The 24,389-nt window shown below is 52.5% G+C and overlaps 1 protein-coding gene across 4 annotated transcripts in view; it reads left to right on the top strand.

The window, feature by feature from the left end:
* CACNA1E (calcium voltage-gated channel subunit alpha1 E) overlaps window positions 1-24,389 on the top strand; it is a 141,469-nt gene that overhangs the window by 98,534 nt on the left and 18,546 nt on the right. For 2 of the 4 annotated variants that reach the window (XM_062602326.1, XM_062602327.1), the window contains exons 17-36: window positions 174-271; window positions 3,262-3,318; window positions 4,555-5,163; window positions 5,263-5,537; window positions 6,137-6,296; window positions 6,811-6,940; window positions 7,498-7,557; window positions 8,639-8,745; window positions 14,572-14,668; window positions 15,794-15,954; window positions 16,367-16,504; window positions 17,051-17,252; window positions 17,447-17,611; window positions 18,026-18,136; window positions 19,151-19,234; window positions 19,318-19,443; window positions 19,647-19,712; window positions 21,703-21,794; window positions 22,255-22,420; window positions 22,577-22,704. In XM_062602326.1, the coding sequence (XP_062458310.1) occupies window positions 174-271; window positions 3,262-3,318; window positions 4,555-5,163; window positions 5,263-5,537; window positions 6,137-6,296; window positions 6,811-6,940; window positions 7,498-7,557; window positions 8,639-8,745; window positions 14,572-14,668; window positions 15,794-15,954; window positions 16,367-16,504; window positions 17,051-17,252; window positions 17,447-17,611; window positions 18,026-18,136; window positions 19,151-19,234; window positions 19,318-19,443; window positions 19,647-19,712; window positions 21,703-21,794; window positions 22,255-22,420; window positions 22,577-22,704 (3,032 nt within the window). Of the gene's footprint in view, window positions 1-173; window positions 272-3,261; window positions 3,319-4,554; window positions 5,164-5,262; window positions 5,538-6,136; window positions 6,297-6,810; window positions 6,941-7,497; window positions 7,558-8,638; window positions 8,746-12,733; window positions 12,746-14,571; window positions 14,669-15,793; window positions 15,955-16,366; window positions 16,505-17,050; window positions 17,253-17,446; window positions 17,612-18,025; window positions 18,137-19,150; window positions 19,235-19,317; window positions 19,444-19,646; window positions 19,713-21,702; window positions 21,795-22,254; window positions 22,421-22,576; window positions 22,705-24,389 lie in introns of all 4 variants that reach the window. The other 2 variants (XM_062602329.1, XM_062602328.1) reach the window with 2 other exon arrangements.

Raw genomic sequence — 24,389 nt, 5'->3', positions numbered from 1 at the left:
AAATTGTGCCCCCGTAGCACTAGTTAAAGGCTGCCTCTGGAAGTACAGGTACCCTTTCTCCTGCAGGCCTTGGCATCTAAGGTAGACCTGTGCATCCTTTGATGGCTCCAGTGGCTGTACTTTCCCTTGAAGCCCTAGCATCCAACTAAACATGTCCCCTCTTTCCTCTGCAGGATGAGCAGGAGGAAGAGGAGGCATTTAACCAGAAGCACGCCCTTCAGAAAGCCAAAGAAGTCAGCCCCATGTCTGCCCCAAACATGCCTGCTATCGAGTGAGTGACACCCCCAACCCCTGATTACTCCAGTGCCCCCGCAAGCCCAGCTGGGCTTCTCTTCCCAGTGGAGAGCTGAAGTGGAGCCTAACATGGCTGGATGTGGGAGCTCTCACAAGAAAAAGAGGTCCCTGCACAGGGTGTCTTCCTGAGGATGGATGAAGATCTAGGAGCATGCTCCCTGTGAGCAGCAGTGGCTTCGGAGAGCTGTCAGAGTGGGGTCCAGGTCACCCAATAGGACCTGGAATTGCCCACCTCAGTGCTTGAGCATGGCAGAAATATGCTAAAAGAGCCTTTCTGCCCCAAATGTACAGCTCAGACACTCAGGGCTGCTGCTAGGGGTGGGAAAGGAGGTTGGGGAGGAGGAATGTATCTCAAGTTTTTCTTGAGGAGGGGTGATATTTGTTCCTGTTTCTTCATGGCAGAGCTGCAGGAGAGCAACCAGGGCTGGGGGAGAAGGGAGCAGCAGTGTCACAAATCTCCCTCGGGCTCTTTTCCTGGTAGTGAATGCGAGTAGTAATGAGAGATGGAGCAGGTTTGTGAAACCAGGTCTGATCACACAGAAATTTGATCTGGGCAGGAAAACATAGCCCCAGGCCACATAAACCCCCAGCATGGTGTTAAGAAGCCTTGTATCTGTGTTTCAGCAGAAGAAAATTCTGTTTTTTCCTTCCTAGACACATTTTTTCCCTTTATTTTGCAGTGTCATATGGTCTAAATCACATAAGACTTTCCAAGTCAACATTGGAACAAGGCGTTTTGATTTGTTTCCCAAAACAGTACATTTCAGTACAGCTGAAAGGATTTTTTTTTTTTTCCCTTTTTTAAAATAGAATCCCTTCCCAGGGAATTTTAGATTTCGTTATGCTCTGAAACTGAGCCAGGCTTGTACATGGCAGAATCGCTTGCAGGTTTATCAAGAGAAACTGCTGTCTTCAGGCAAGCAGTTGGGAGGGGTTGGAAGCAGCATTGGGAATAGCCCCATCCCTGGCTGGTCTGTAGTGGCATGTAATGGTCCCCCATCCTGCATACATCACCCATGGTTTTAGGGGCAGCAGGAGCTGGGGGTACTTGTAAGCTCTGCCTGGTCTCCCAAGCAGCTGCAGATAATTGCCTTTGGGAATGGGATGTTCATAATAAATCTGTTCCTGGCCAAGTATTGAGAGGGTTACGGGAGAGAGGGCAGAGTTTGTGTGTTGTGACTGTCTCTGGCTACCAGTGGGAACATGTCAGATAAAGCAAGGGAATAGACGACTTTAGGATGCAGAAGAGGCTGGAGAATGGACAGATAGGAGAGAGGAGGAAGTGGAGATGGAACATATGAGGGCACTAAAGGGCTTACCCACACTGCACATCCCCTGCTAGCATTTTCTAGACATTGTCCGATACAGCTGATTAGGAAACAAATCTCTTTAACCTTTTGCTGTTGTTCTAGTGGCATTGAAATAGGAGGTATTGATATTCACAGATCTGTTTTCCAGCTCTTCCCCTTCATCAGGATGGATACTCTCAGGGGCAGGGAAGGGAGTGTGATGCCACAGGGGGCAACCATCTCCAGCATCAGGTCTGATGTGCTTTTGTCAGTGCTACACTGATGCCAGCAGCCAAGGAAGGATGGTGGGGACATCACAAGAAGGGACAAGCCAGAGCAGAGCTGGTACTGAAGGGCTGTTGGAAACTCAGAGTGGTGAAGCCAAGCTGGTATCTGTGTTTGGGTGTGTGCAGACACAGATGGCTTCATTTCTATGTGGGTACCCGGCACAGGCAGGTTTGGTACACGCATTTCTGCCTGCAGAGAGGTCCGGCGGCACTCAGGGATGAGTGCTCCCACGTGGCCAGGTTGGCGTGGGTAGCTGTGGTGCCGATCAGAGTATTGTATTTGTACATGGGTGCCGTTGGTGCAGATGGCTCGGGGCTGTTTGACGAGTGGGTGGCCAGATGGACGCATGCAGATGCTGTCATGTGTTGGTGCCTAACGTGGTGCGTGGATGCATTTGAAGGCGCGGCCACTTGCTTTGGGTGCCTGCAGCTCGCTCTCTGCCTTGAGCGTGGCACCAGGCTGTTCCCATGCACGTGGCCGTAAGGAGGCAATCACCAGTGTGACTCACCTGCGGGCTGAGGGTACCGTAGGACGGCAGCGAGATGACCGCCATCTCGCCTGCATGAGCTCTGCGTGCACGCAGGTGCTTGGTCCCATGTGGTTGGGGAATATATTTGTTTGCATGTCCTGCACACACACATAGCATTTGCAAAAAGCAAAACCTGTAAATCACTGCATGCACATTTGCATATACTCAGGGCTGTTTGCTTGGAGCTGTGCATATTTGAATCTCTTCTGAGCTGATACAAAGGATAAAGCTTTCAATTGCCCCAGCTGCCTCAAATCAGTGGGATTGAAGGGCATCAAGAGCCCCATTACAGTTCTCTGCGTTGGGGCTGCTTAGGTGATGGGCTCTGCGGCATCTCAGCCCTGGGCTCGTGCATTGCTTTTCCTGGGGAGCTTCATGCTCCCCTCTGCAGTCTCAGGGCAGCATTAATCGACGGCAATGGCTCTGAGCAGGTCGGGTCTGGCCTAATGCATTGCTTCCTCTTTCAAATTGCCATGTGTTGCTCGGGATAAGTGAATTTGGAGCAGTTTGAAAGAGTTAAATATCCAAAGATGTACCGGGGCTTCTGAGAGTCTGCAGCCTGCACTGCAGTGCCCGTGCCACAGCTGCACAGCTGGCTGGCGTGGGGAAGGGTCCGTGGCCCCCACGGAATGGATCGCAGCACGTGAGTGTGAGTGCCGGCAGGCAGCTCGTTGCCGGTGTGTGAGCACGTAAGTGCAGGGTGTTCACTGCTGGCTGCTGCGCTCTGGCATCCCAGCAGCCGGCGGCCGATAGGCAAAGAGATGCCGGCTGCCCGGCGCGGGGGGACACCTCTCTGTATTGCCCACACGAGTCAAAGGAGGGGTGAAGAGGGAATTGAACCCATTTGTTTTTCCTCCCCAGAAGAGACAGGCGAAGGAGACACCACATGTCGATGTGGGAGCCACGCAGCAGCCACCTGTATGTGGGCCGGGGGGGCGCGTGTCGTCTGTGGCTCCTGTGCTTCCTGTGCGTCCGCCGGGCTGGAGTGCACACTGCTCCCCGCTGGCCGCCTCGGCGGGGGGTCATGTGTGTGTGCCTGTATTCAGTGTGCTCCTTTGCACCCCTGTTTGTGTGTGTGCGCGTGGGCATTCATGGATTCGTGTGTGCAGCCTTGGTTTTGTGTGTGCCGAACCTCCTCGTGTGTGTGCCATGCAGTACGTGTGTTGGTGCGTGCTGCTACCCGTGAATGTGCAGTCACGCATGCCCGGGGGGTGAGCAGTGTATGTACATGTGTGTACTCATGGGTGTTTCTGTGTGCCTAGGTGTGTTGGGAAGGGCCTGTCTGTCTTCTCCAGGGTGTTTGTGTGCATATTTACAGCTCTGCAAGTTTCATGGCATAGCCCAGGCCTCCTTAGAGCAGAGCTGCAGGAACACAGAGAAGTCCAGTACAGCTCCTTCCCCTGCAGACAGACAAAACTGCTCCTCCCCAAGCCTTGGGGCAGGCTTTCTACCTGGGATGCGCTGTGTGAGAGGCTGTCCTGGCCAGGTGTAGCTGAGCACAGGGAGAGAGGGAGCCTCCTGCCCCGGTGAGGAGGACATCTCCTATTGACCTGAGAAAGGCCAGGTCTTGTACCTGGCATCTTTTCCCCTCTTACTGCCCTGATTTCATCAGGACTGCCACTCTTGCTGGCAAGTTGGCTTTCATGTCAGAGTCCCTGCAACATCATCTGCACCATTAGGACAGTGCTGCTCCAAAAAGGAGCCCAGCTCCAAGAAGAGATGCAGAGACATCCCCAGTGCAAGGAGGTAATCCCCAGGTGCAGTGAGAGGGCATTGCCCATATTTAGGAAGGTGTCCCTAGGCAACCACGCAAGAGGAAGGTGGTCATTGCCTGGCTGGGATAGGGCAAGCCAGGGTTTTGGGTGCTCCAGCAAGCTGGGCACACTATTTGAAAGCTTTAGGCCAGCTGTGGGGCTACTAGGACCGGTCCTCAATCAGCCTGATGCCTTCTGAAGGGACAGAAGTCCAGTCTCAGCCCTGTTTTCAGCCCCTACCAGCACCAAAAGAATGCTGGAGGACTGAGGATGAAGCAGAAATCCAGCCCATAGCCCTGGGGATGGCATTTTCTTCTCCCTGGGATTCCCAAATTGAATCCAGGGTGCGTACTTCAACAGGGGGTGTCTGGGACGCCAATCTCTAACTGTCCCATTGTAGGAGGGAGCGTCGCCGGCGGCACCACATGTCGGTGTGGGAGCAGCGCACCAGCCAGCTGCGCCGGCACATGCAGATGTCCAGCCAGGAGGGCATCAACAAGGATGAGCCACCTCTCATCAACCCCCATGCCAGCATCTTCCGTAGGAAGAAACCAGGTGATGGCATCACCCTGGAGAAACGTGCTGAGGAGCAGAGTGGCAAGGCTGAGCGGTCGCTGGTTGAGGCACCTGAGCAGCCGGTCCCAGGAGCCAACCCCTGCAGTGGTGAGGACAGGAGGAGCCCATCACCCCGAGCCAAGCGAGATAAGGAGCCCTGGCACCAGAAATCGTGCCATGGGAACTGTGAGCTGGGCGAGCAGGATGGGGCAGGAGGTGGCATCGAGGACAGGGCCAGGATGAGGCAGAGCCAGCGGCGCAGCCGGCACCGCAGAGCCCGGATGGAGGGGAAGGAGCCAGCTGGCACCCTGGGGAGCCGCTCAGCCAGCCAGGAGATGAGTCTGGAGGAGGTCAGCCCCACGGAAGGGGTGCAGGACGGGGACCAATGCAGGGACATGGTTGCAGCAGAAGCACTGATTCAGGGGGAAACAGCAGCAAGCGGGGAGCTCTTCAGGTTGGTACCCAGGGAGGACATCTTTTGGTTCGTACAGCTTCTTATCATCTTCTCCCCTTACCTTCGTGCACCTCTTTTTCTCCCACATCCATCCTGCAGGACAAATGGAGTCTCTGTCAGTGATGCCGAGCTGGTTGGGACCACTGAGGCGGGGGCCCCCCTGCAGGTGGCACCTGAGCCCTCCCGGGGGAAGATGGGCAGCCTGATGGAGCAGGACTGCAGCAGCCCGGACACCAGTGAGCAAGCACTGCTGGAGGCCAGCCGCACTGTCAGCCGGAGTGAGCCCGACCTCTCCTCCATCACCCCCACCACTGAGAAGGCCACGGAGAGCACCGCCATCATGATTGATGTCCACGACTCCACTGTGGTACAGAGTGAGGACCCATCTCTCTCTCCTGAGTCCCTGTCCCATCCCTCAGGGACCCTGCAGGGATGGAAAGCTGTTTGCATGGCTTTTCCTATCCCCATCTATCAACTGGGGAGCTTTCCTTGCTGCTTCTTGCAGCACCTCCCTCCAGCACCCCAGTTTTGCAGCACAATGCTGATGTGCCACCATCTCCTGGGGAGCTTCTCCTTTTCTTACCTCTTTGTTACCCACCCGTTTGCCTGATCCTTCCTTCCCTCTTCCTTTCTGCCTGGGCAAAGCACATGCATCCCCTGTTTTTCCTAACACATTCACAGCCTCCACCCAGCTTGCTGCCACTCAAACTCCTTAACAGCAACCTTGCTGTCAAGGTGAGTGCTTTAAACAGTGTTATTAATTAAACAGCACTCTGAAAGCTGGCCTTGTTAAAACTCCTTTCATCTGCTTCATCCTTGCAGCTTGTGTCTTTTCTTTCCTTCTGGTTGCTCTTCCCCTAATGGCATGGGGACGCAAAGCAGAAACTGGGGGGTTGCATGAGCCCAGGTGGCAGTGACACCCCAGGGTGCTGTCTCGGTACAAGGCTGGGCAAAGGCTCTCGCTTTCTTGCAGTTAGCAACAAGACAGATGGTGAAGCCAGCCCCTTAAAGGAGGCTGAGACCAAAGAGGATGAGGAGGAGATGGAGAAGAAGAAGCGGAAGAAGGACAAAAGTGAGACAGGCAAAGCAATGGTGCCACACAGCTCCATGTTCATCTTCAGCACCACCAACCCGTGAGACATTTTTCTGGACTGTAGGAGCTTGTGGGCAGGGAGGCCTGCAAGGGGAAGGCCCCTAGACACCACTGAAAGCAGGGAATCCCCTTGGGAAGGGGGTTGAATAGCTCCCAGTCAGCCATGGTGCTCCCCAAGCCCTGCCAGACCTCTCCCTCTGTGCCAGCCATGCTCCTAGTTTTCTCTCCCAGCTGCTGATTGTTAGGTGTGATTTTTATTCAACGCTTTCTACATTTACCTGCAGTTTTCTGCTCCCCTGTGGCTCTTGCCCGGCTCCAACAGCCTGGAAGAGTAAGCACCCCAGTTTCTCGGGCACTATCCCTGTCTGGCCATGGGTTGCCTGGGGGGCTGGGACAGCTAAGCAAACAGGTCATCAAGCCCAAGGCACTCCTGGGCTCCCTTGTTTTTCTCCTTAGACTTTGCTGCCCTGTCCTGCCCTGAAAGCCGGTGATGTGGGGTGGATTTTGCACATGGGCCATGCCAGAGGCTCACAAGTCAGGCTGTCTCCCTGCAGGGTGCGGAGGGCTTGCCACTACATCGTGAACTTGCGCTACTTCGAGATGTGCATCCTTCTGGTGATCGCCGCCAGCAGCATTGCCCTTGCAGCAGAGGATCCTGTCCTCACCAACTCCGACCGCAACAAAGTGATTGCAAACGTCCCCCATTCCCCTTATCATGCAGGCAATGCAGGCAGAGGTGCTGTAGGATTTTAGCTTCCATGGTGGGGCACATGTGGGACATGGATCAGGGGAGCCAGTGGCAGCACCTGCACAGTGCCATGGGGTCTGACTTCTTTCCCATCACCTTCCTTTATAAACCCTGAAAATTGCTCTCAGTCTCCCACACTTGGGGTTTGGAGCCTGGGGAGCAGACCAGGGCACCTTGTTGACAGTAAAGTAGCTTAAACTGGGGAGATGCTGATGCGCACAGGCACTGTTACAGGCGAGCATGGTTTTGGCTCACAGATTTCAGAGCTGCTTGCACCATGCACAGGAAATGTTTCCCGTCTACCTACACAGGCTGGATTTATGGCTGTCCTGAACTCCTAGGGAACAGCCTAGGATGGGGCAAACGAGCCAACCCTCCATCTGCACCTGAGCCAAGTGGGCCCCGATGAGGGGTGGTGATGGGTTCTGGGTGGCCACAAGCAAGCCCGTTTGCCTGGCAGTGGCTGCAGAGCACCTGTGCCCTCTCTCTGCAGGTCCTGAGGTATTTTGACTATGTCTTCACCGGCGTTTTCACTTTCGAGATGGTTATCAAGGTAAGAGCCCTTGCAGGCTGGCTGTGCTGGAGGTGCCGAGTCCCGCAGTGTCCATGCAGCAAGTGGGAAATAGCTCAGGTTTTAAGTTCTGGTCCTAAATTTGGATGATTTTGGAGTCACAATGAGTGGGCGGGGAATGCGCGCACCGTTCCCACCACTGCCGAGGCATGTCAGGGGTGTCGGTCAGTGGGAAGGGGAGATGGTGAGGGGACAGGAGAGGCAGCCATGAGGGATGAGGGGAGATGGGGAGGGGAATGCAAGGGCAGCTGTGAGGAGAGAGCATGAGGGGAGATCATGAGGGGAGAGTAGGGGCAGCCAGGTGGGTGAGGGGAGATCATGAGGGGAGAGCAAGGGCGGCTGTGAAGGGTGAGAGGAAATCATGAAGAGAGAGCAGAGGCGGCCATGAGGGGTGAGGGGAAATCATGAAGGGAGAACAGGGGCGGCCATGAGGGGTAATCATGAAGGGAGAACAGGGGCAGCCATGAGGGTGAGGGGAGATCATGAGAGGGGAGCAGGGGCAGCCGTGAGGGGAGATCAGGAGGGGAGAGCAGGGGCAGCCATGAGGGGAAATCATGAGACGAGAGCAGGGGTGGCCATGAGGGCTGTTCATGAGGGGAGAGCAGGGGCAGCCATGGGCTATGAGGGGCAGCCATGAGGGGTAGGGGCAGCAGCTATATAGTGTGGGCAACTATGAGGAGGCAGACGAGAGGTGGCTGTGACTGGAGATTATGAGGGGCAACCATGAGGGGGGATTTTGAGGGGAGATCGGTTTGCACTCAGTGACATGGTTTAGTGGTGAGGTTGATGATCTTAAAGGTCTTTTCCAACCTAGTTGATTCTGTGATGACCTAAAGCCTGGTACTTAGCAGTGGGAGTCAAGAGTGCTCAGCACTGTTTTATCAGCCTCCAGGCTCCTACAGAATATGATGCTCTTTGATATATACCCAAGGTACAGGGAGGACAGGTCTGCTGCTCCCCATCAATGTCCCTGTCCCTCAGCATGTCCTGCCTGCAGCTGCTTCCACCTCATGGCCAAGCTGCTTATTCCCTGCCTGTTTTTCTCAACGTTTCTCCTCTCCAGATGATTGATCAGGGCTTGATCCTGCAGGATGGCTCCTATTTCCGAGACCTCTGGAATATCCTGGATTTCATCGTTGTGGTGGGAGCGCTGGTGGCTTTTGCCTTGGCGTAAGTGGCTGTTGTCGTCAGTTCCCTGCCTTCCCTTGCCTGGGGTGGGAGGAAGATGCAGCTGTGTGTTACAGCTGCTAGACCCTGATTTTTGTTTTTATTTCTCTGCACCCTTCTGTTCTGTTTCTGGGACGGCTTCTGGCAGTGGTGCGTGGCTGCTCCGGAGATGTATTTCTCTTTGTTTGTCAAATGCTGGTGAGCAAGCAGGCAGGGATCAAGGCAAGGCAAGGTGGAGATGCTAGGAGGTTGGTGGTGAAAGTGGACTTGAAAGAGTGCAGAAGGGACTGTTAGAGAGGGAAAAAGACCTGAGGGTGGCAAAGTTATACACCTGGTATGCCTCCTGGGGTGCACAAAAAAAGCAACGTCCTGTCAGGTGGAGCTCCTCTCCAAAGATGTTTGTGCTGGAAATGGTCCCACGTAGCTGGTGACTTTTCCTCTGCTCTAGGGAGAGAGCATTGCCCTGGATACCTGCAGGGATGGGGATGCAGCTAGTGGGGTTTGTGCCTGCATCCTTTGCAGCATCATAGTGAGGGCAGGGTGCTTGCTCTGTAGTATGTCCCCACTGAGCATCGCCTTGCAGTTTGGCACCAGTACCAAGCCTGTGGCACCTGCAGGTCTTCCTCTGCAGGGTGGCTTAATGTCTCTGGTGCCCATGCCATGGAGGGCAGGAGCATCCAGGGATGAGTTTCATGCTGCTCTGCCCCACTCTGTGCTGCTGATTGGACAGGAGGTACAGTGAGAGTGCAGGGAGAATGTGCTGGTACCCAGAGAGTGGGTGCCAGTGTGATGCTTGCAGATAAGGGACACCCTCTCTTCCCCAGGGCTGTGGTTCCTCATTAGTGCCTGTGGAGGGAGAGGAGAAGAGAGGAAAGGCTCACGCTCCTTTGTCGTGCTGTTGTTCTCTCTTTGTGCTTTTGACACTGACTGCGGTGACGTTAGTGCTGGTGAGAGGGATTGGAAACCTCTCCTTGTTCACAGCTCAGGTACTGTATGAGGCCCTTGGGGTGGCTGAGTCCAAACTCTGAGGTCACTCGATGGATTACAGCCCATAATCCATCCCTCCCTTCTCACCCAAGGCCAGGTGGCAGCTCCTTTCCTTTGCTCTTACCCGCTTGCACCTTTCCTGATTCACTGTTTTTGCCTTCCTCATCCTTCTCACCCACTTCCTCTCCTGATGCTTTCTGCCACTGCTCTCTCCTTGGGAGGAGCATAGGAGAATTCAGCTTGCTCAGCACAGGTATGAACCAGCCCCTGGGCAAAGAAGGGGTGCTGACGGCAGACCCTGGCATGGGGAAAGACCATGGGGCAGGTTTGACAGCTGAGGACATTGCTCTGAGCCACCCAGGATGGATTCAGCATCTCCAGGGTCTGGCTGAGCCTTCTTTTGTCAGGACAGCCCCTCAGAGTATGCCAAGGTGGGGGGGCAGGCCCGAGGGCATCAGCAGCCTTAAGATGCCCTGGGTGGTTTGGGGAATTTCAGGAGGACAAGGGAGCATTTTCCTTCCAAGGCTGGAGGGAAAGTCTTCCATCAAGACTTTTTGATGGCTGGAGATCCATAGATTCATGGCTCAGCCCGCTTCTGGGTGGATGGGATGTCCTTACCCCTGCTAACAGTACCATAATCTGTTAGTTTACTGTTCTCTTGCCCCCACCCCACAAAGGTAACACAATTCCTGGAGTGGCTGCTGGGGCTGGCAGGATCCCCATGTGCCAGTGCTGAGCATGTGGGAAAGCTGCTGTGCCCTTTCTAGCTCCACTTGCCACCTGTTCCCAGCCTCCCAAAGGAAGGACAGGTCCCTTTGGGCTCAGGGCAGCTGAATTCTTAAGGGTGAGCACCCCCACTGGCTGTGGCAATGCAGCAAGAATCTATGTCGCCTGCTCACTCTTGCAGCTATAGCCAGGTAGACACCGAGTTGCTTGAGTCAGGGATGAGGGATCTTTATAATGTAAACCTGCAGTATTGTCCCCCTCCCCCACATCCGATGGTGGCTCCTGCTGGAGATGATCTCATGGCTTTGGGGGTGAGGGGAACAAAGGAGCTGCAGTGATTTCTGATGGGTTTATACATTATAAAGCATTTGTAAGAACACCTGCCTCTCCCCTTGGCAGCCCATTGCTGCTGCAGAGCTGCAGGATGTTCTGCAGTTATATGTGTCCCAACCCGTTGCTCTCCCTCCCTCCTTCTTTTCCTCCCTTCTTGGTTTCGAGAGGAGAACTGGTGGTGATGTTTGAATCACCTCCTTTTCTTCTCCCTCCATGAGCAGTTTGATACGGGGCTGGGGTGAGGGTAAGTGTCCTTTCTCTTCCTCTCCTTACCTCCACCTAGCACAGTGGGCAAAACAATGCCCACAGGGTGGCTGCAGTGATTGTGTGGTTGAGAGCAGCTGTTGACAGGGTAGAAGTACTTCCTGGTAGAAGTGTTGCTGGGACATGCTGTGCTGTTTGCGTTTTCTGCCCCTCTTGCCTCCCTCTGCAGTTTGGTTTTCCCACAGGGCTCCTGGGTAGCTGTGGGCAGAGCAGGAGGTCTCTTAGCTCGTCCAGTGGCACCACCATCATCTGCTGGCTATTGATGCCACATCAAAATCACCAATAAGCAGATGTCCTTCTGTAAAGCCATCTCTTCGTGTGCTATAGTGGCTTCTCCACTGCCTCCTCGGAGCCCATACATCCTGGGTAATAGACTGTCTTGGCTCATCTGTAGCTCTCCATGTGGAAAGCTAATACGTCAATCCAAATGCAGCCTAAATAAAAAGCCCAATATAAAACCGTAAATCTCCAAAGAGTTAAAATTAAATTAGTTGAAATAACCAGAACCATAACTAAAGACCCTGCTCACTTTTGCTTCCCATGGCACTGTCTGATAGGCATTGTGCAAAGGAGCGGTGCTCACTTGCAGCTTTGCAGAGCTGCCGAGAGGCAGTGATGCCTCTGCCTGTGGGGTTGCAGCAGTGGGAAAGGCTGAGTGGTGAAAAGGTTGGGCGATCAGTGTGTAGCTCTCATTTTCTTACCTGGTGAGCAAGAGCAGGTGTTTCTCCACACAGAGGTACCCAGCAAAGGGGCTTCTTTCCTTGCCAAGCAGCAATTCCTTGTGCCTGTCAGCACCAGTGTCTGGAAGCAAAAATGACCTGTGCCTACTGCAGAATAATCTGGGGAGAGTCTGGGGAGAGGCTGGTCAGAACAGTGGTCTGATATCACATCATGGAAGTGCTACAAAGTTAAACTGTCACATTTTCAACACACCTTCCATCTGTTACACTAACATACACATAGAATTTTGGGTTACTTTTATGTTTTTTTAAGAAACATTTTACTTCTTAGGCTTTACTGACAGTGCTGAGCACGTATGCACGTGGCAGGGACTCAGATCAAGGAAAAGGCAGAGGTTGGTTTCCAGCAAGGGACCTTGTAGACCACCTTCGCTTGTCCAAGCAGATGTCCTGCTGGGTTGTAGGAGATGCTGCACTGCATCTCAGGCTCTTAATCAGTGGATTTCTTGATGGAGGTGATTTAGCAGAAATTAGCCTGTTTGAATGGGAACTACTGTGGCCTTGCAGGTAGGTTCCCACCTGCCTTTGGCTGGCTGGGGCCAAGTCTCAAGGTCTCTCCCCAACTCCTGACTGAGTAGTGCCATGTGCCTGCCTGCTGTTAACCCACTGTCCCACTCTCTGCAGTTCCTCTCGCAGCAGGGGTTTCACTATGTGCCCCTTTCCTAAAATCTCCAGCAGGGTGGGCAGGGGGCTCCTGGCTTGCTGGGTTAGTCCCTCCTTGCATATAAGCCCCATCCTGGAGGACACAGGGTGGTCTACTCATCGTGCCTTTCAACCTAGGCATGGGGCAGCGAGGGCTGCTACAGGGTCCCTGCACCTGAGAGACTGCAGTCATCCCCCTGCAGCTCCCCTTATAGTTTTCTTACCTTCTCTCTCTCCTCTTTCTTTTTCCTTCTCTCTTCTGGTGCTGTTTCCTGGCTGCCGGGCTGGATCGCCGACAGGAATGCTTTGGGGTAACTATGCCAGTCACGTCACTGCGGGGTGCTGCCCTGGGGAGATGGGTGCAGGCGGGTGTCTGTCTGAAACCTGGGCTGCATTTGCAGAGGCTGGAGTACGTTGTTCTGCATGCATCTCTGTATTGCCCTGGGATACATTAAAGGCGATGTGTTCTGGGAGAGTGCAGGTGGGATTTTCTTTGCAAGCAATGCAATTCCTTGCCTTCAGAGGAAGGTGCTTTCATTGCGGATTTCAATGTCTGTGAGGTATACATAGATGGTGTGAAGCACACCCAGGGCAGCAGGGCACAGAAAAAGTGGTGTCCATCTCAGAGCAGAGCGCTCTGCCCTAGCGGGGGCTTTGCCAGCACTGAAGTACCACAGGGACACATGGGATGGGGTTTATGCCAAGTGCAGGGGTCTGGGGAGAGCTCAGTCTTGGTTGTAGACTGAGCAACCAATTTCACAGGAGGCTTTCTGAAGTCTGAAGAGGTCCCTCCTTGTCAGATCTAAAGCACTGCAGTTTAATTGTCCTTGATGGCAGCTTGCACCAGCTGAGCACTCAAATCCTTGCCCCAGCCCTGAGTCAGATGCCCCAGGCATTTACCCAGGCTGTGTTACTGAGCAGAACAGGAGCTGCAAGGCGCAAAGTGAGTCCTGTTTGTACAATTGCTTCCTGTGCGTTTGTGAGGCTGTGCTCCTAGGGAGGACTATGAATTAGTGGTTTGGTTGCATCTCTTCATGATTATGCCCAATATTGTGCTCCTTGTTGCATTAGCCTTTTCAAAGGAGCTGTGTAATTTGGAGCGTCTGTTGTTGTAAGTCATTTCATCGATGTTTTTTGAGGGTGCCTGGTGGATCTAAACTGTGCCATCTTCACCAGGGCCTCTCTATTCCACCCTGGCTTCCAGCCCATGGGCTTTGGTTAAAAGGCAAGGTTTAAAAATAGTATTGTGGTTCTGATTAATCACCCTATTCAATAAATTAGGGTCACGAGGGGGCTTTTCTATATAATTCTACTGGTAAGCTCTGCCTCAGCTGACCTGGGGTGGAGGCAAGTACAGCCCTGATCTGGAGAGGGAGGAGAGGGCTGAGGTATTATATGTGTGTGAGATAGAAGAGCAAGCTGACCATGTTGTGTAGTACTGATGGAATAAGGCAGAAAGGTGTAAGTGACAGCATTTTTGTGAACAAACTAAGCACAGAGCAGGTGCTTCCATAGCACTCTAACCTGAAAGTAAGGACCATGAATCTCAGGTTTAAACTGGGGTGAAAAAGATATTGTGAGACACCTGCATGTACAACCCGTTGAGTGCATTTCCCTCATTTCGTTATGAATGTCTTGCAACCAGTAGTAATGGTAGAAAACAGTTTGCAATGTTGGTGGCCTTCTGCAAGCCCCATGTGCAAATGGCACATACCTGCAGCAGGAAGCAAACCTCCTTGCCCTGTTGAGCGGCATGGCTTAGCGACGTGGGGAGAGGCAGCATGACTTTCCTCAGGGAAAGGACACCTGGCATCACACTGCTTCCCACAACAAGGGGATTTATTAAGGTTGCTGCTCCCCAGCAAAAGGGAAAGGTGCTAATTCTGAGGAGGAGAGAATTGTTTCTTTTTCATCTCTGCCAGCTGTCACTGAGTGTGCTGAAGTAGACTCATCTAGATGGGCTGAGCACTCAGCAGTTGCATGTTTGTGGGTCCCCTGTTCCCATCCTTACGTGTGCAGGAAGTGGCGGCGGGGGAGTTGTCATCATTTGAAGCCCCTAGACAATCTATCTGGGGCTGCAAGATTATTGTCTCTCTGTTTCATTTTTGGGTGCATGTGCCTCCCTCTGATGTGATAGGACCAACAAGGGCCGGGATATCAAGACCATCAAGTCTCTCCGTGTGCTACGAGTCTTGAGGCCTTTGAAAACTATCAAGCGACTGCCCAAGCTGAAGGTAATGGTCCCTATCTCCTGTCTTACATCTGTCTTCTTCAGCATGGACCTGTGGGTGCAGGGACCATTCACATTGATTTGCTTGTGAGCAATGAGCAAGTAGTTTTCAAAGCATTTGCTGTTTTCAGAGCCCCATTTTCAAGCACAACATCCTTCAGGCTGCTTCATATCTGAAGGTACAATGAGTTATTAAAAGCAAGCCTGTATCCCTGTAAGGTGTCAGAGTTAGTTCTTTTGCCAGGGAAACTGGGGCTGGAGTGGACATGAGGCAGCAAAGGCCAGGTACTCCCCTGATAAAATAAGCTGCCCTGGCTTTGCGATAGCTCAAATCTCTTTCCAAAGCATCTTGCAAACACCTTGGGATTGTGTGTGTTGTGCTGTCATGGTGTTGCACTGGAGGGGGATTTCCCATCTCAATAGAGATTTTTTTTTATGCAGCAACAGTAGGATTATGGATTTCTCTACCTTAGCTGATGGAGTATAGAACCAGAAAGGAGAAAGAGACCAAGGAAGCCCTATCTTTTTTCTTACAAGAGGTTATTTGGCTGATGCATGAGACCCAGGGTGGCACCCCAGAGACTTGGGTTTTGACCCTGGATTTCTTCCTGATCAGTGGATGGATTCAGCCCATGCCAGTTCATTTCTGGACACCTCTGTTTCCACCACAAAGCAGGGATAAGGACATTCCTCTCTTCCTTAGAGTTCTGTGGGAACTAGGCCTGAGAACACAGCCTGGGGAGGTGCTGCTATTGTAGGCAGAGGTATTTGCTCTGTCTTGTTATGTGGGATGATGTGAAACAATGAAGTGTTTACTAATTGATCTACAGTTCTGCTAATTGCATAATTGGAATAATCCCCTGTCTCCTACCCTGGTTGCAGAGAACATTGAGGATATAAATATTCATCTGCTTCTGTCTCAGGGGCTGTGTGGTGTCTACGTGTGTGCTGGGGGTACTCTGGGTGTTAAACTTGTTATTGAAATAGCTTTTTGCCTGTGAGAAGTCCCAGCTCTTTCTCCTTTCCCCACCACAAGTGGAAGATGTTTTTCCACATGATAGTTTGGTTTTGGTCGTGCGCTTTGCAAAGACTGTGAGTTCCCCAAGGTGAGTTATGCCCTCTCCTTCAGGCTGTCTTTGACTGCGTCGTGACTTCTCTCAAGAATGTCTTCAATATCCTCATCGTCTACAAGCTCTTCATGTTCATCTTTGCTGTCATTGCTGTTCAGCTCTTCAAGGGGAAGTTTTTCTACTGCACTGACAGCTCTAAGGACACGGAAAAGGACTGCATGTAGGTGCCCTGTTCAGTAGGTCCGATGCTGCTGACACCTCTGGTAAAGGCAGGGTACTGTCTTCTATGGTTCCCAGTTAAGTCCTTGGTCATGACTCACTCTTGGCCATCGTCTCTTGGGGTGGACAGCATGGGCTGAGCCCTGTCCCCAGTGCTGTATCAGGACTGTGCATCCTTGCATGGAATGCGAGATGCAGAGCCCTGTATTTTGCTCCTGTTCTTTTTCTGCCTTCTGTTTTCCCATTTGCTTTTGCCCAGGTTGTTATCCAGCCTCTCCCCATTTTTCCCTCCAGCCTTGCAGGAACAGAGGTGCCCCCTCACTGTGCACACACACTGCCCCAGGGTGTGAAGCCATTGTCTCATAGTCTGGCAGCTTAAAAAGCAAGGTCATTGCTCTCTCCCAACCTTGCAGAGGGAACTATGTGGACCATGAGAAGAACAAGATGGAGGTGAAGTGCCGGGAATGGAAGCGCCATGAGTTTCACTATGACAATATAATCTGGGCTTTGCTCACTCTCTTCACAGTCTCCACTGGCGAGGGTTGGCCCCAGTGAGTATTCTGCTTCACCTGACCCCTTGAATGGAGTGGTTGGGTTAATAACTGGCTACATTCAGGCAGGATTGAGAGAGGAAATGCTGGTCAGGGAGGAGGAGAGGGACGGTGAGAAATTGCATCAGGACAAAAGAACTTTTAGCCCCCATATGAGGCTGGGACTGTGGAGGGGTTAGCTTCTTCCTTGGGGAGTCAATGATGGGTAATTCCTTATCCTGTGTGGCTCTGAGCAATATTTTAGATCAATTTTAGAGATGACTGTAGGACTACACCTCTCTCCATGCTCATGTGAGCTTGGGCAACTTTTTTTCTCACTGTATAGAGCACAGGAAAATCCATTTTCCATCAGGGGCACAAACAAAGCACTATAAAGCAAGCTGTAGCCACTTACAAGAGTCGTCCTTATAAAGTAGATTAAAGCAGAGCTTTATCTTGTCGTTGTTACAAGTGTGAACAAACAGAACTGTCGGTACAAAGGGGGTCCCGTGAGAAGTGCCACATGGGCATATCTCTGGTTGCTTTTCCTCACCTGTCTGCCCACAGGGTGCTGCAGCATTCAGTGGATGTGACGGAGGAGGACCGTGGGCCCAGCCGCAGCAACCGCATGGAGATGTCCATTTTTTATGTCGTCTATTTTGTGGTCTTCCCTTTCTTCTTCGTCAACATTTTTGTGGCTCTCATCATCATTACATTCCAAGAGCAGGGAGACAAAATGATGGAGGAATGCAGTCTGGAGAAGAATGAGGTATGGTCTGGGGAGGGGGAAAGGGGATGTTTCCATGGGGTTTCTGCAATTTCGGAGCTTGGAGCTCCCTAGATGTTGAAAAGGTGTAAGAAACTTGTGAGTCGCCTGCCCAGCCCATGAAGGAAAAAAGTGTGGCAGCTGCTGTCCCCCATGTTACGATTGGCCAGGGTCTGATGCATGTTGTTTTATTCCAGAGAGCCTGTATTGACTTTGCCATCAGTGCCAAACCCCTCACACGGTACATGCCCCAGAACCGGCACACCTTCCAGTACCGGGTCTGGCACTTTGTGGTCTCCCCATCCTTCGAGTACACCATCATGGCCATGATAGCGTTGAACACTGTGGTGCTGATGATGAAGGTGAGCTGGTCAGAGTAAGCCTGTCCTGTCTGGGGCAGTGGGGAGAAGGAGGATGGGACTGGGGGGTATTTTGGTTGTTTCTAGGAGATGTTTAGAGGCAAAGTCTAAGCATGTGTTCCTTGGCATAGTCACTTTTGAAACACCACATGCCCCAAACTGGAGGCAAGATGTTCCCTAAACAAGATGACACAAATGATCTGGACTTCTTAACTACTGCAGAAAGATCTGGATTTACTCCATGCTTCCTTCTGAGAAGGAGTGGCAGCTGGCCTGAGAGAGGTGTGGAGAGGGGAAGGATGAGATAGTCTTGAGCCAAGGAATATATATGGTCCACCACAGGTCTTCCCTGGGACAGTCTAGCCAAAAGGCTGGCAGGCCCCCTCCTAGCTATCAATGTCTCTCTCTTTCCATCAGTACTACTCTGCTCCATACACGTATGAGCTGGCCCTGAAGTACCTGAACATCGCATTCACCATGGTGTTCTCCTTAGAGTGTGTCCTCAAGATCATAGCTTTCGGCTTCCTGGTGAGTGGCTGCTCCTGTTCTTGATGAGGGTACTAATTTGGACTTTGGCAGCACACACATCACAGAGGGAAGGTGTTAATAATGTGGGGTTGTTGCTATTTATTTTGGGTCCCAGCCTGAGAGCTGCTTTTAGGCTGGAATCACTTCTTTGGTTCTCGCTAAATTTCTCACTGCTGGATGCTGGTGGGGGAAGCCACACCATTGCTTTGCTTTTTGCCTTGTTCCTGCAGTACTCTAGTGCCTGGACCTGGAGTATGTTTTGTGCAGCTGCTCTGCTAAAGCCAACTGCTGCTGCAATTATGCTGGTGGCTGCAGTCCCTTAACCCCAGGAGCCATGAGATGCTAGTGCATTGCTCTCCTTGGGCGTATCAATTGGACCAGACGTGACCAGCAGTTAGACCTCCCTGCCTCATTCAGTCTTCAAGTCCCCAGTTACTCATTTAAGACCAGAAGCCATGGACTGCCTTTTCTTCAGCTACTCCGTGGCTTATGAGCAACTGTTGGATTTGTTCTGTTATGTTTTCTTTCCTGTTTGTAATGCATACTGGGAAGTGAGGTCCTCTAGCAGGAGGGTTTCTAGTTCCTTACTCCTAGCAGCACCAGCCATGGTCAAGTCTGGTGTTGCACCAACTGCTGCAAAACCAGCAGGGGCTGAGGTGGGTCTGGGTGCCCTTGAAGAGGGCAAAGCAGCCTCATGGCTGAGAGAGTCAGCTTGATGAGCAGTTGCAGCCTAACCGGGGCTGGCTGTGGCTGCTTTTCCCACTCCCTTGCACCGGGCTGACCTCTTGCATATGTGAGTCATTTCCTAGGAGAAGATGCTCGCCGCAGACACTCTTGGGTCTGCCACCATCTCAGGCGCAGGAAGGTGCTCCAGACTGGTGGCGTACAAATGGGCAGCCAGGTCTCTGCTGCTGCTGCCATTGTCCGTGAGCAGCCTTGGTCTGTGGCCCAGCATCCTTCAGACTTGCCATCCCTGAGCTCAAATCTGTGTTCCCTCTTTCCTTCCTTCTGCAGAATTATTTTCGGGACACCTGGAACATCTTTGACTTCATCACTGTCATTGGCAGCATTACGGAGATCATCCTGACAGACACCAAGGTGAAGCAGGGGCTGGGAGCAGTGGGGTATACTGCTGCAGGGTGGGGGGGTCCCACCTCCCTCTGACTCTCATCTCCTCCCAGCTGGTGAACACCAGCAGCTTCAACATGAGCTTTCTGAAGCTTTTCCGGGCTGCTCGGCTCATCAAGTTGCTGCGCCAGGGTTACACCATCCGCATCCTGCTCTGGACATTTGTGCAGTCCTTCAAGGTAAGTCCCACACATGTCCTGGTCTCATCCCAGGCCACAGTGCTGGGGTGCTGCTCCCAAATGCAGGCTGTTCCCAAGGTCTTGATGACTTGTTGGCTTGTAGGAGAGATGGATGAGCACAGCTTACCTCCTCACTGTGTGCTTTGTACTCCTCTGGAGCTGGACCTGTGCTAAATGAGATCACTCATCTGTTTTTCTTGCAGGCCCTCCCCTACGTCTGCCTCTTGATTGCCATGCTTTTCTTCATCTATGCAATCATTGGGATGCAGGTGAGCACAGACATCTCGGTGTGCATCCCTCTGGTGCGGACAGGCTGGACCACCATGTCCTCTGAGTTATGTACGGCAGGTAGCCTCGTGCCTGCCTGTTGCTTCACTTGGTCACTGTGTCCAGGAAGGTCCTGAGGGTGGAATAGCTTTTCTGGGAGCTGCAGAGCCATGTGCCCTGGCGAAGCTGCCACAGTTGGCAGTTGATTGAGTTCAGTCAAGCCCCACGGCTGCCTTCGCAACTCTTACCCTTGGAGATGTGGTCTTGGAGACTCAGCTGGGCATCCTGTGTTGCAGCTGCTTTCAAATTTCCACCCCTTCATTTAGAAATTAATCGCTATTTCCAACTCCCTGGGAGTCCCCAGAGACTGATTTCATGCCTGAGGGACCTGGTGAGCAGCGTTCTGCCTTTCCCATCCAAATGGCTGGGTCACGGAAGTGATCTTAGCAGCCCACCATTCACCTTGTCCCTCTGCTCAGGGTTTATGTTGTAGCCATGCCACTGATGGTCTTCTTGGGCTCCTTTGCTTAGAGACCCATGATGACCTAACAGGTAGCGGGAGGTCATCAGAGCATGGAAAGATGTAAGCTTTCCAGGCACCAGATGGTAAATAAGAAGCACGTGAGCTAAAACCCTCAGCTCCACACGTGCTGCGGGGCTGGCTCAGTTCTGTGATGACTAAATCCCACGCTGAAGATCTGACAAAGCATCTTCAACAGTGAACGCTTGGGATCTGGTGCTGCCTGATGAGTGAGCTGCTGCAGTATCCAGCACCGTTGCCTGATGAGCACCACAAGGACAGGCAGATTCTGGGGAGGAAGAGCACAGCACAGCAAACCCCACAGAGGGTGCTTGGCAGTGCTGGTATTCAGTCCCTTCCACGCCATCTCTCCTGCCCTGAGAGTCCCGTGGCAGGTTGTCGCTGCTCTCATGTTGGCACTGGCTCCAGGTGTTCTCTGTGCTAAACAACCACAATCTGACTCAGCCCCTTCCCTGCTGGGTGGTAGTATCTGATTTTTTTTTTTTTTTTCTTAACACCATTGTGAACAAATCCCAAGCAGTAAAGTCTGTGGGTGTTATTTGAGCAAAATAGCTGGAGGCAGAAAATATTCTACAATTACACATTCCAAAAAACCTGTACAGGGAAAAAAATACTCCGTACTTGGTATATTTTTAGGTTCACAGAAAGTGGAATAAATATTTAACAGTAATAACAGCACATTTTTTCCTATTTGAGGCACTTTATGAACATTTGTTATGTCTTATCATGGCCTTGGCTGTGGGTCATTATTAGGGTATTGTCCACATCTGGGGCTTTGTTGCCTCTTTTGGCCTTGGGAATGGTAGTTCCAGGTGTCTGGCTGTCCATGGTGGGTTAGTGGTTGGTTTGTCCCTATCTCACTGAGCCCTTCCCTACCCTGCATTGCTGTGCCCAACCCCAGCACCACAGACCATTTACCCACAAAGGGAAAAGCTCCTGGGAGATTCCAGGACCATGGGCCAGCACCTACCAGGGTAGTGCGATTCGTCCCTGCGCCTCCAGCATGTTGAAGACTAGTGGGTGCTGTGCAGTGCTCAGACGATGCCCGTAACATGGCAGAGGGATGGATGTCAAGCAGTTGGGCTCTATTGATCCCAGGTCCTCTGTGCTCCTGTTTCCATGGCAGCTTGGCCTCTTGCAGCCTTTGCCGCCTACCACAAATCTCTGCTGAGGAAAGGAGATTCTCTTTCCCCAATGGCTGCATAGCGCCAGGTCCTCAGTGTGCTGGCTGTGCACCAGTGTGTTTGCTGGGGTGCTTTTCCATGAGGGATTGTGCAGAGGGTGGATGTTGACTGCTCTGGGGGCCAGCTGTGCTGAAGGTGATGGACCTTGGGCAGGATTGGTCCCTGCGGTACAGGGCTGTGTGCCCATGAGGGAGGTGAATGCACAGCCACTTCCCCAGCCAATGAGTTCTTGCCTGAAGAGCTGAGCCCTTTTTCTCCCTCCTGTAGGTTTTCGGCAATATCAAACTAGATGAAGAAAGCCACATTAACCGGCACAACAACTTCCGCAGCTTCCTGGGCTCCCTGATGCTCCTCTTCAGGTAAGCAACCATCAGGCTCCTTTGGTGTAGTGTTTTTGGGTGGAAGTGTGCTAGGAGCCAGGCTGGACAGGTTCTCATTGCAGGCTGTTTGGTAGAGGTCAGCTTTTGATACTGGAGACCAGCTGGGCAAGCACACAGTTGCAAGAGCTCAGGAGCCCCTTCCCCTCCCACCTCCTCTCCATCCTGCCCCAGAAAGGATGTCTGTCTTTCTGGGTTTTGGATCATCTGGCTGGGGGGGAGTCAGCCCCATGTGCCTGGAGCTACACCCTGGCATGGGTGCACTCCTGTGGGTCCAGCTTAGTTGCTGCTGACCCAGTGCCTTTCTCCTCTGCGTGCCAGAGATGTGTTTAATTTGGGCAGGAGGTTGCCTAGCTCCTTGTGTGGTTTCTGCCTGGGGCATCCTGCTCTGGCTCCATCTCGTGCCATCACAAGCTGCTGAGCATGGTTGTGTTGGGCACAGGAGTGCCACGGGAGAGGCATGGCAGGAGATCATGCTGTCCTGCCTGGAAGGCAAAGGCTGTGAGCCAGACACAACGGCGACATCTGGGCAGAACGAGAATGAACGCTGCGGCACCGACCTGGCTTATGTTTACTTTGTCTCCTTCATTTTCTTCTGCTCTTTCCTGGTGAGTTCCTCCCCCTGAGAGCCCTAGGTGTCCCCTTCATCAACCCCTGAACCTGCACCCAGAGTCATCTTCCCACAATTAACTCTTCCTTCCCTCTCCCCTTCTCTGCTCCCTCTCCCCCCGCTTTCCTTTTTGTCATTTTCCTTTTTTACTCAGATGCTCAACCTGTTCGTGGCAGTCATCATGGACAATTTTGAATACCTGACTCGGGATTCCTCTATCCTGGGACCTCACCATTTAGATGAGTTTGTCCGGATCTGGGCAGAGTATGACAGAGCAGCATGGTATGTAGTCAGGTCCTTCTCTCCCAAGCAGCCTCTTAGAGCTGGTTTCAAATGGGTGTCTCAGTCTTCTACTACTGGAAACCAGCTGCGATGCCTGGGATGGTTAGGGAAGGGCTGCTCTTGCCTGTGGTCCTTACAAGGGCAGCACCTGGTTCCTACAGTGCCTGGTGGCAGAGGTGTCTTAGATAATGTTCACGGTTTTGCCATAGTATTTATCCTGAGTGCTGGAGGTTCCTGCTCTTCCTCTCCTCCCAGCCTCCTTCCCAGTCCCTGTGCACCAGCTGGGTGCCTCTGCTCTGAGACCAGTTCCATCTCTTGGTCCCCAACACCCACAGCTCCCCACCAAAGCAGGGCTTAGTGTGATTTGTTGTCAGCCCTGAGGACCTTGTTTCGAGCATGTTTGGGTTTGGGGAATTGCGTTTCCACACTGGCCAGCCTGCTTGCCCCTTAGAGGTGAGAAGATTTTGTTTCGTGCCTTTGCTGATGAGGACCCCAGCAAACATGCATTTGCAGTCAGCAGCCTTTTCCCAGCAATGGGACAGGTTTATAACAGCTGTACATACCCTGAGTGGCCAGGCTTTAGCTCTGCTGCCACTGCTGCTGCAGAGAACTTGCTCTCTGTTACTCCTCCTAAGATGGTCTGGAGCATTCCTAAGGCAGTGGGGAGCCCTTGGCAACTTTAGGAGCATGTATGCCCTCCACTCAGTCCCAGAACTTTTATAGCCCCTTCCTCCTTCTCACAGCCCAGAGACAGCCTCTGGACCCCATGACCCACTACTGCTGTGCTAAGGAGCATGAGCAATCTAAGCTTAAGAGCTCTTGGCAGCCACACACACTCCCTTTGGAAACTCTTCACCTCCACTGCTAATGTCCTGCACCTCGAGAGACCAGCTCCAGCCAAGATATTTTTTTTCATGCCTGATATCAGCAGATCCTGGCACAGTTTCCTCCACCATTTGTGTCCAACTCTGTGTAGCCCAGTGCTGGCCAGGTTCCTCCCTGCATGCCTCCTCCAGCACTCTTGCTGCTGTGCAAGGCCTCTGTGGGCAGATGGGTTTGCTTGTTAGTGGGTGAATATGCCCTGTGCAAGGGGGAGAGGTCAGCATGGGTGAGTAGATGTCCTGATGGACAACTAGAGAAGGGAGAGGCGGTGAGAGCAGTGAAACACCCATCTGCTCCACACCTGCAGCTTTTGGGAAGGATTTCTTCACACCATGTACTTCATTCACTCTCACCCCCTGTGTCGGTGGCCTGCGTCTCCAGGACAGTCACTCGGAAAACATACCTGACCTGTTCTATTGATGCCATGCACCCTTCTGATTTCTGAGCAAGCCATGCACTTGTGTCATGATATGTGGCCAGTGGTTAGGGGATGTGCACAGGAACTTGTGGTGCTGGGCCCCTGGGGGCAGCCCTAGCCCCAGTTGCTGGATGAGGAATGGGTGAGTACATCCGAATAGGTCCCTCTACTTGAGTGGGGCAGCAATTCTGCATTCTGACACCTAGACCATCACATGAAGGTCTCACAAAGAGGCTGCCCAACACCAAGGAGGCTTAGGGATGGATTTTACCTGGCTGGTTGGGTTGGCTTTGGCCAGTGATGGAGAGGGGATGGAGAAAAGCAAGGAGAAACCAGAAACAAAGGTGCTCAGTAGACAGGAACGCTCTTCTTTGCCTCCTTGCGT

Source organism: Pezoporus occidentalis, unplaced genomic scaffold (genome assembly GCF_034315485.1).
Source record: "Pezoporus occidentalis ecotype Australia unplaced genomic scaffold, CSIRO_AGI_Poc_V1 ctg76, whole genome shotgun sequence".
Lineage (NCBI taxonomy): Eukaryota > Metazoa > Chordata > Aves > Psittaciformes > Psittacidae > Pezoporus > Pezoporus occidentalis.
The sequence above is the reverse complement of the archived record's forward strand: the minus strand, read 5'-3'. Positions and strand labels throughout refer to the sequence as shown.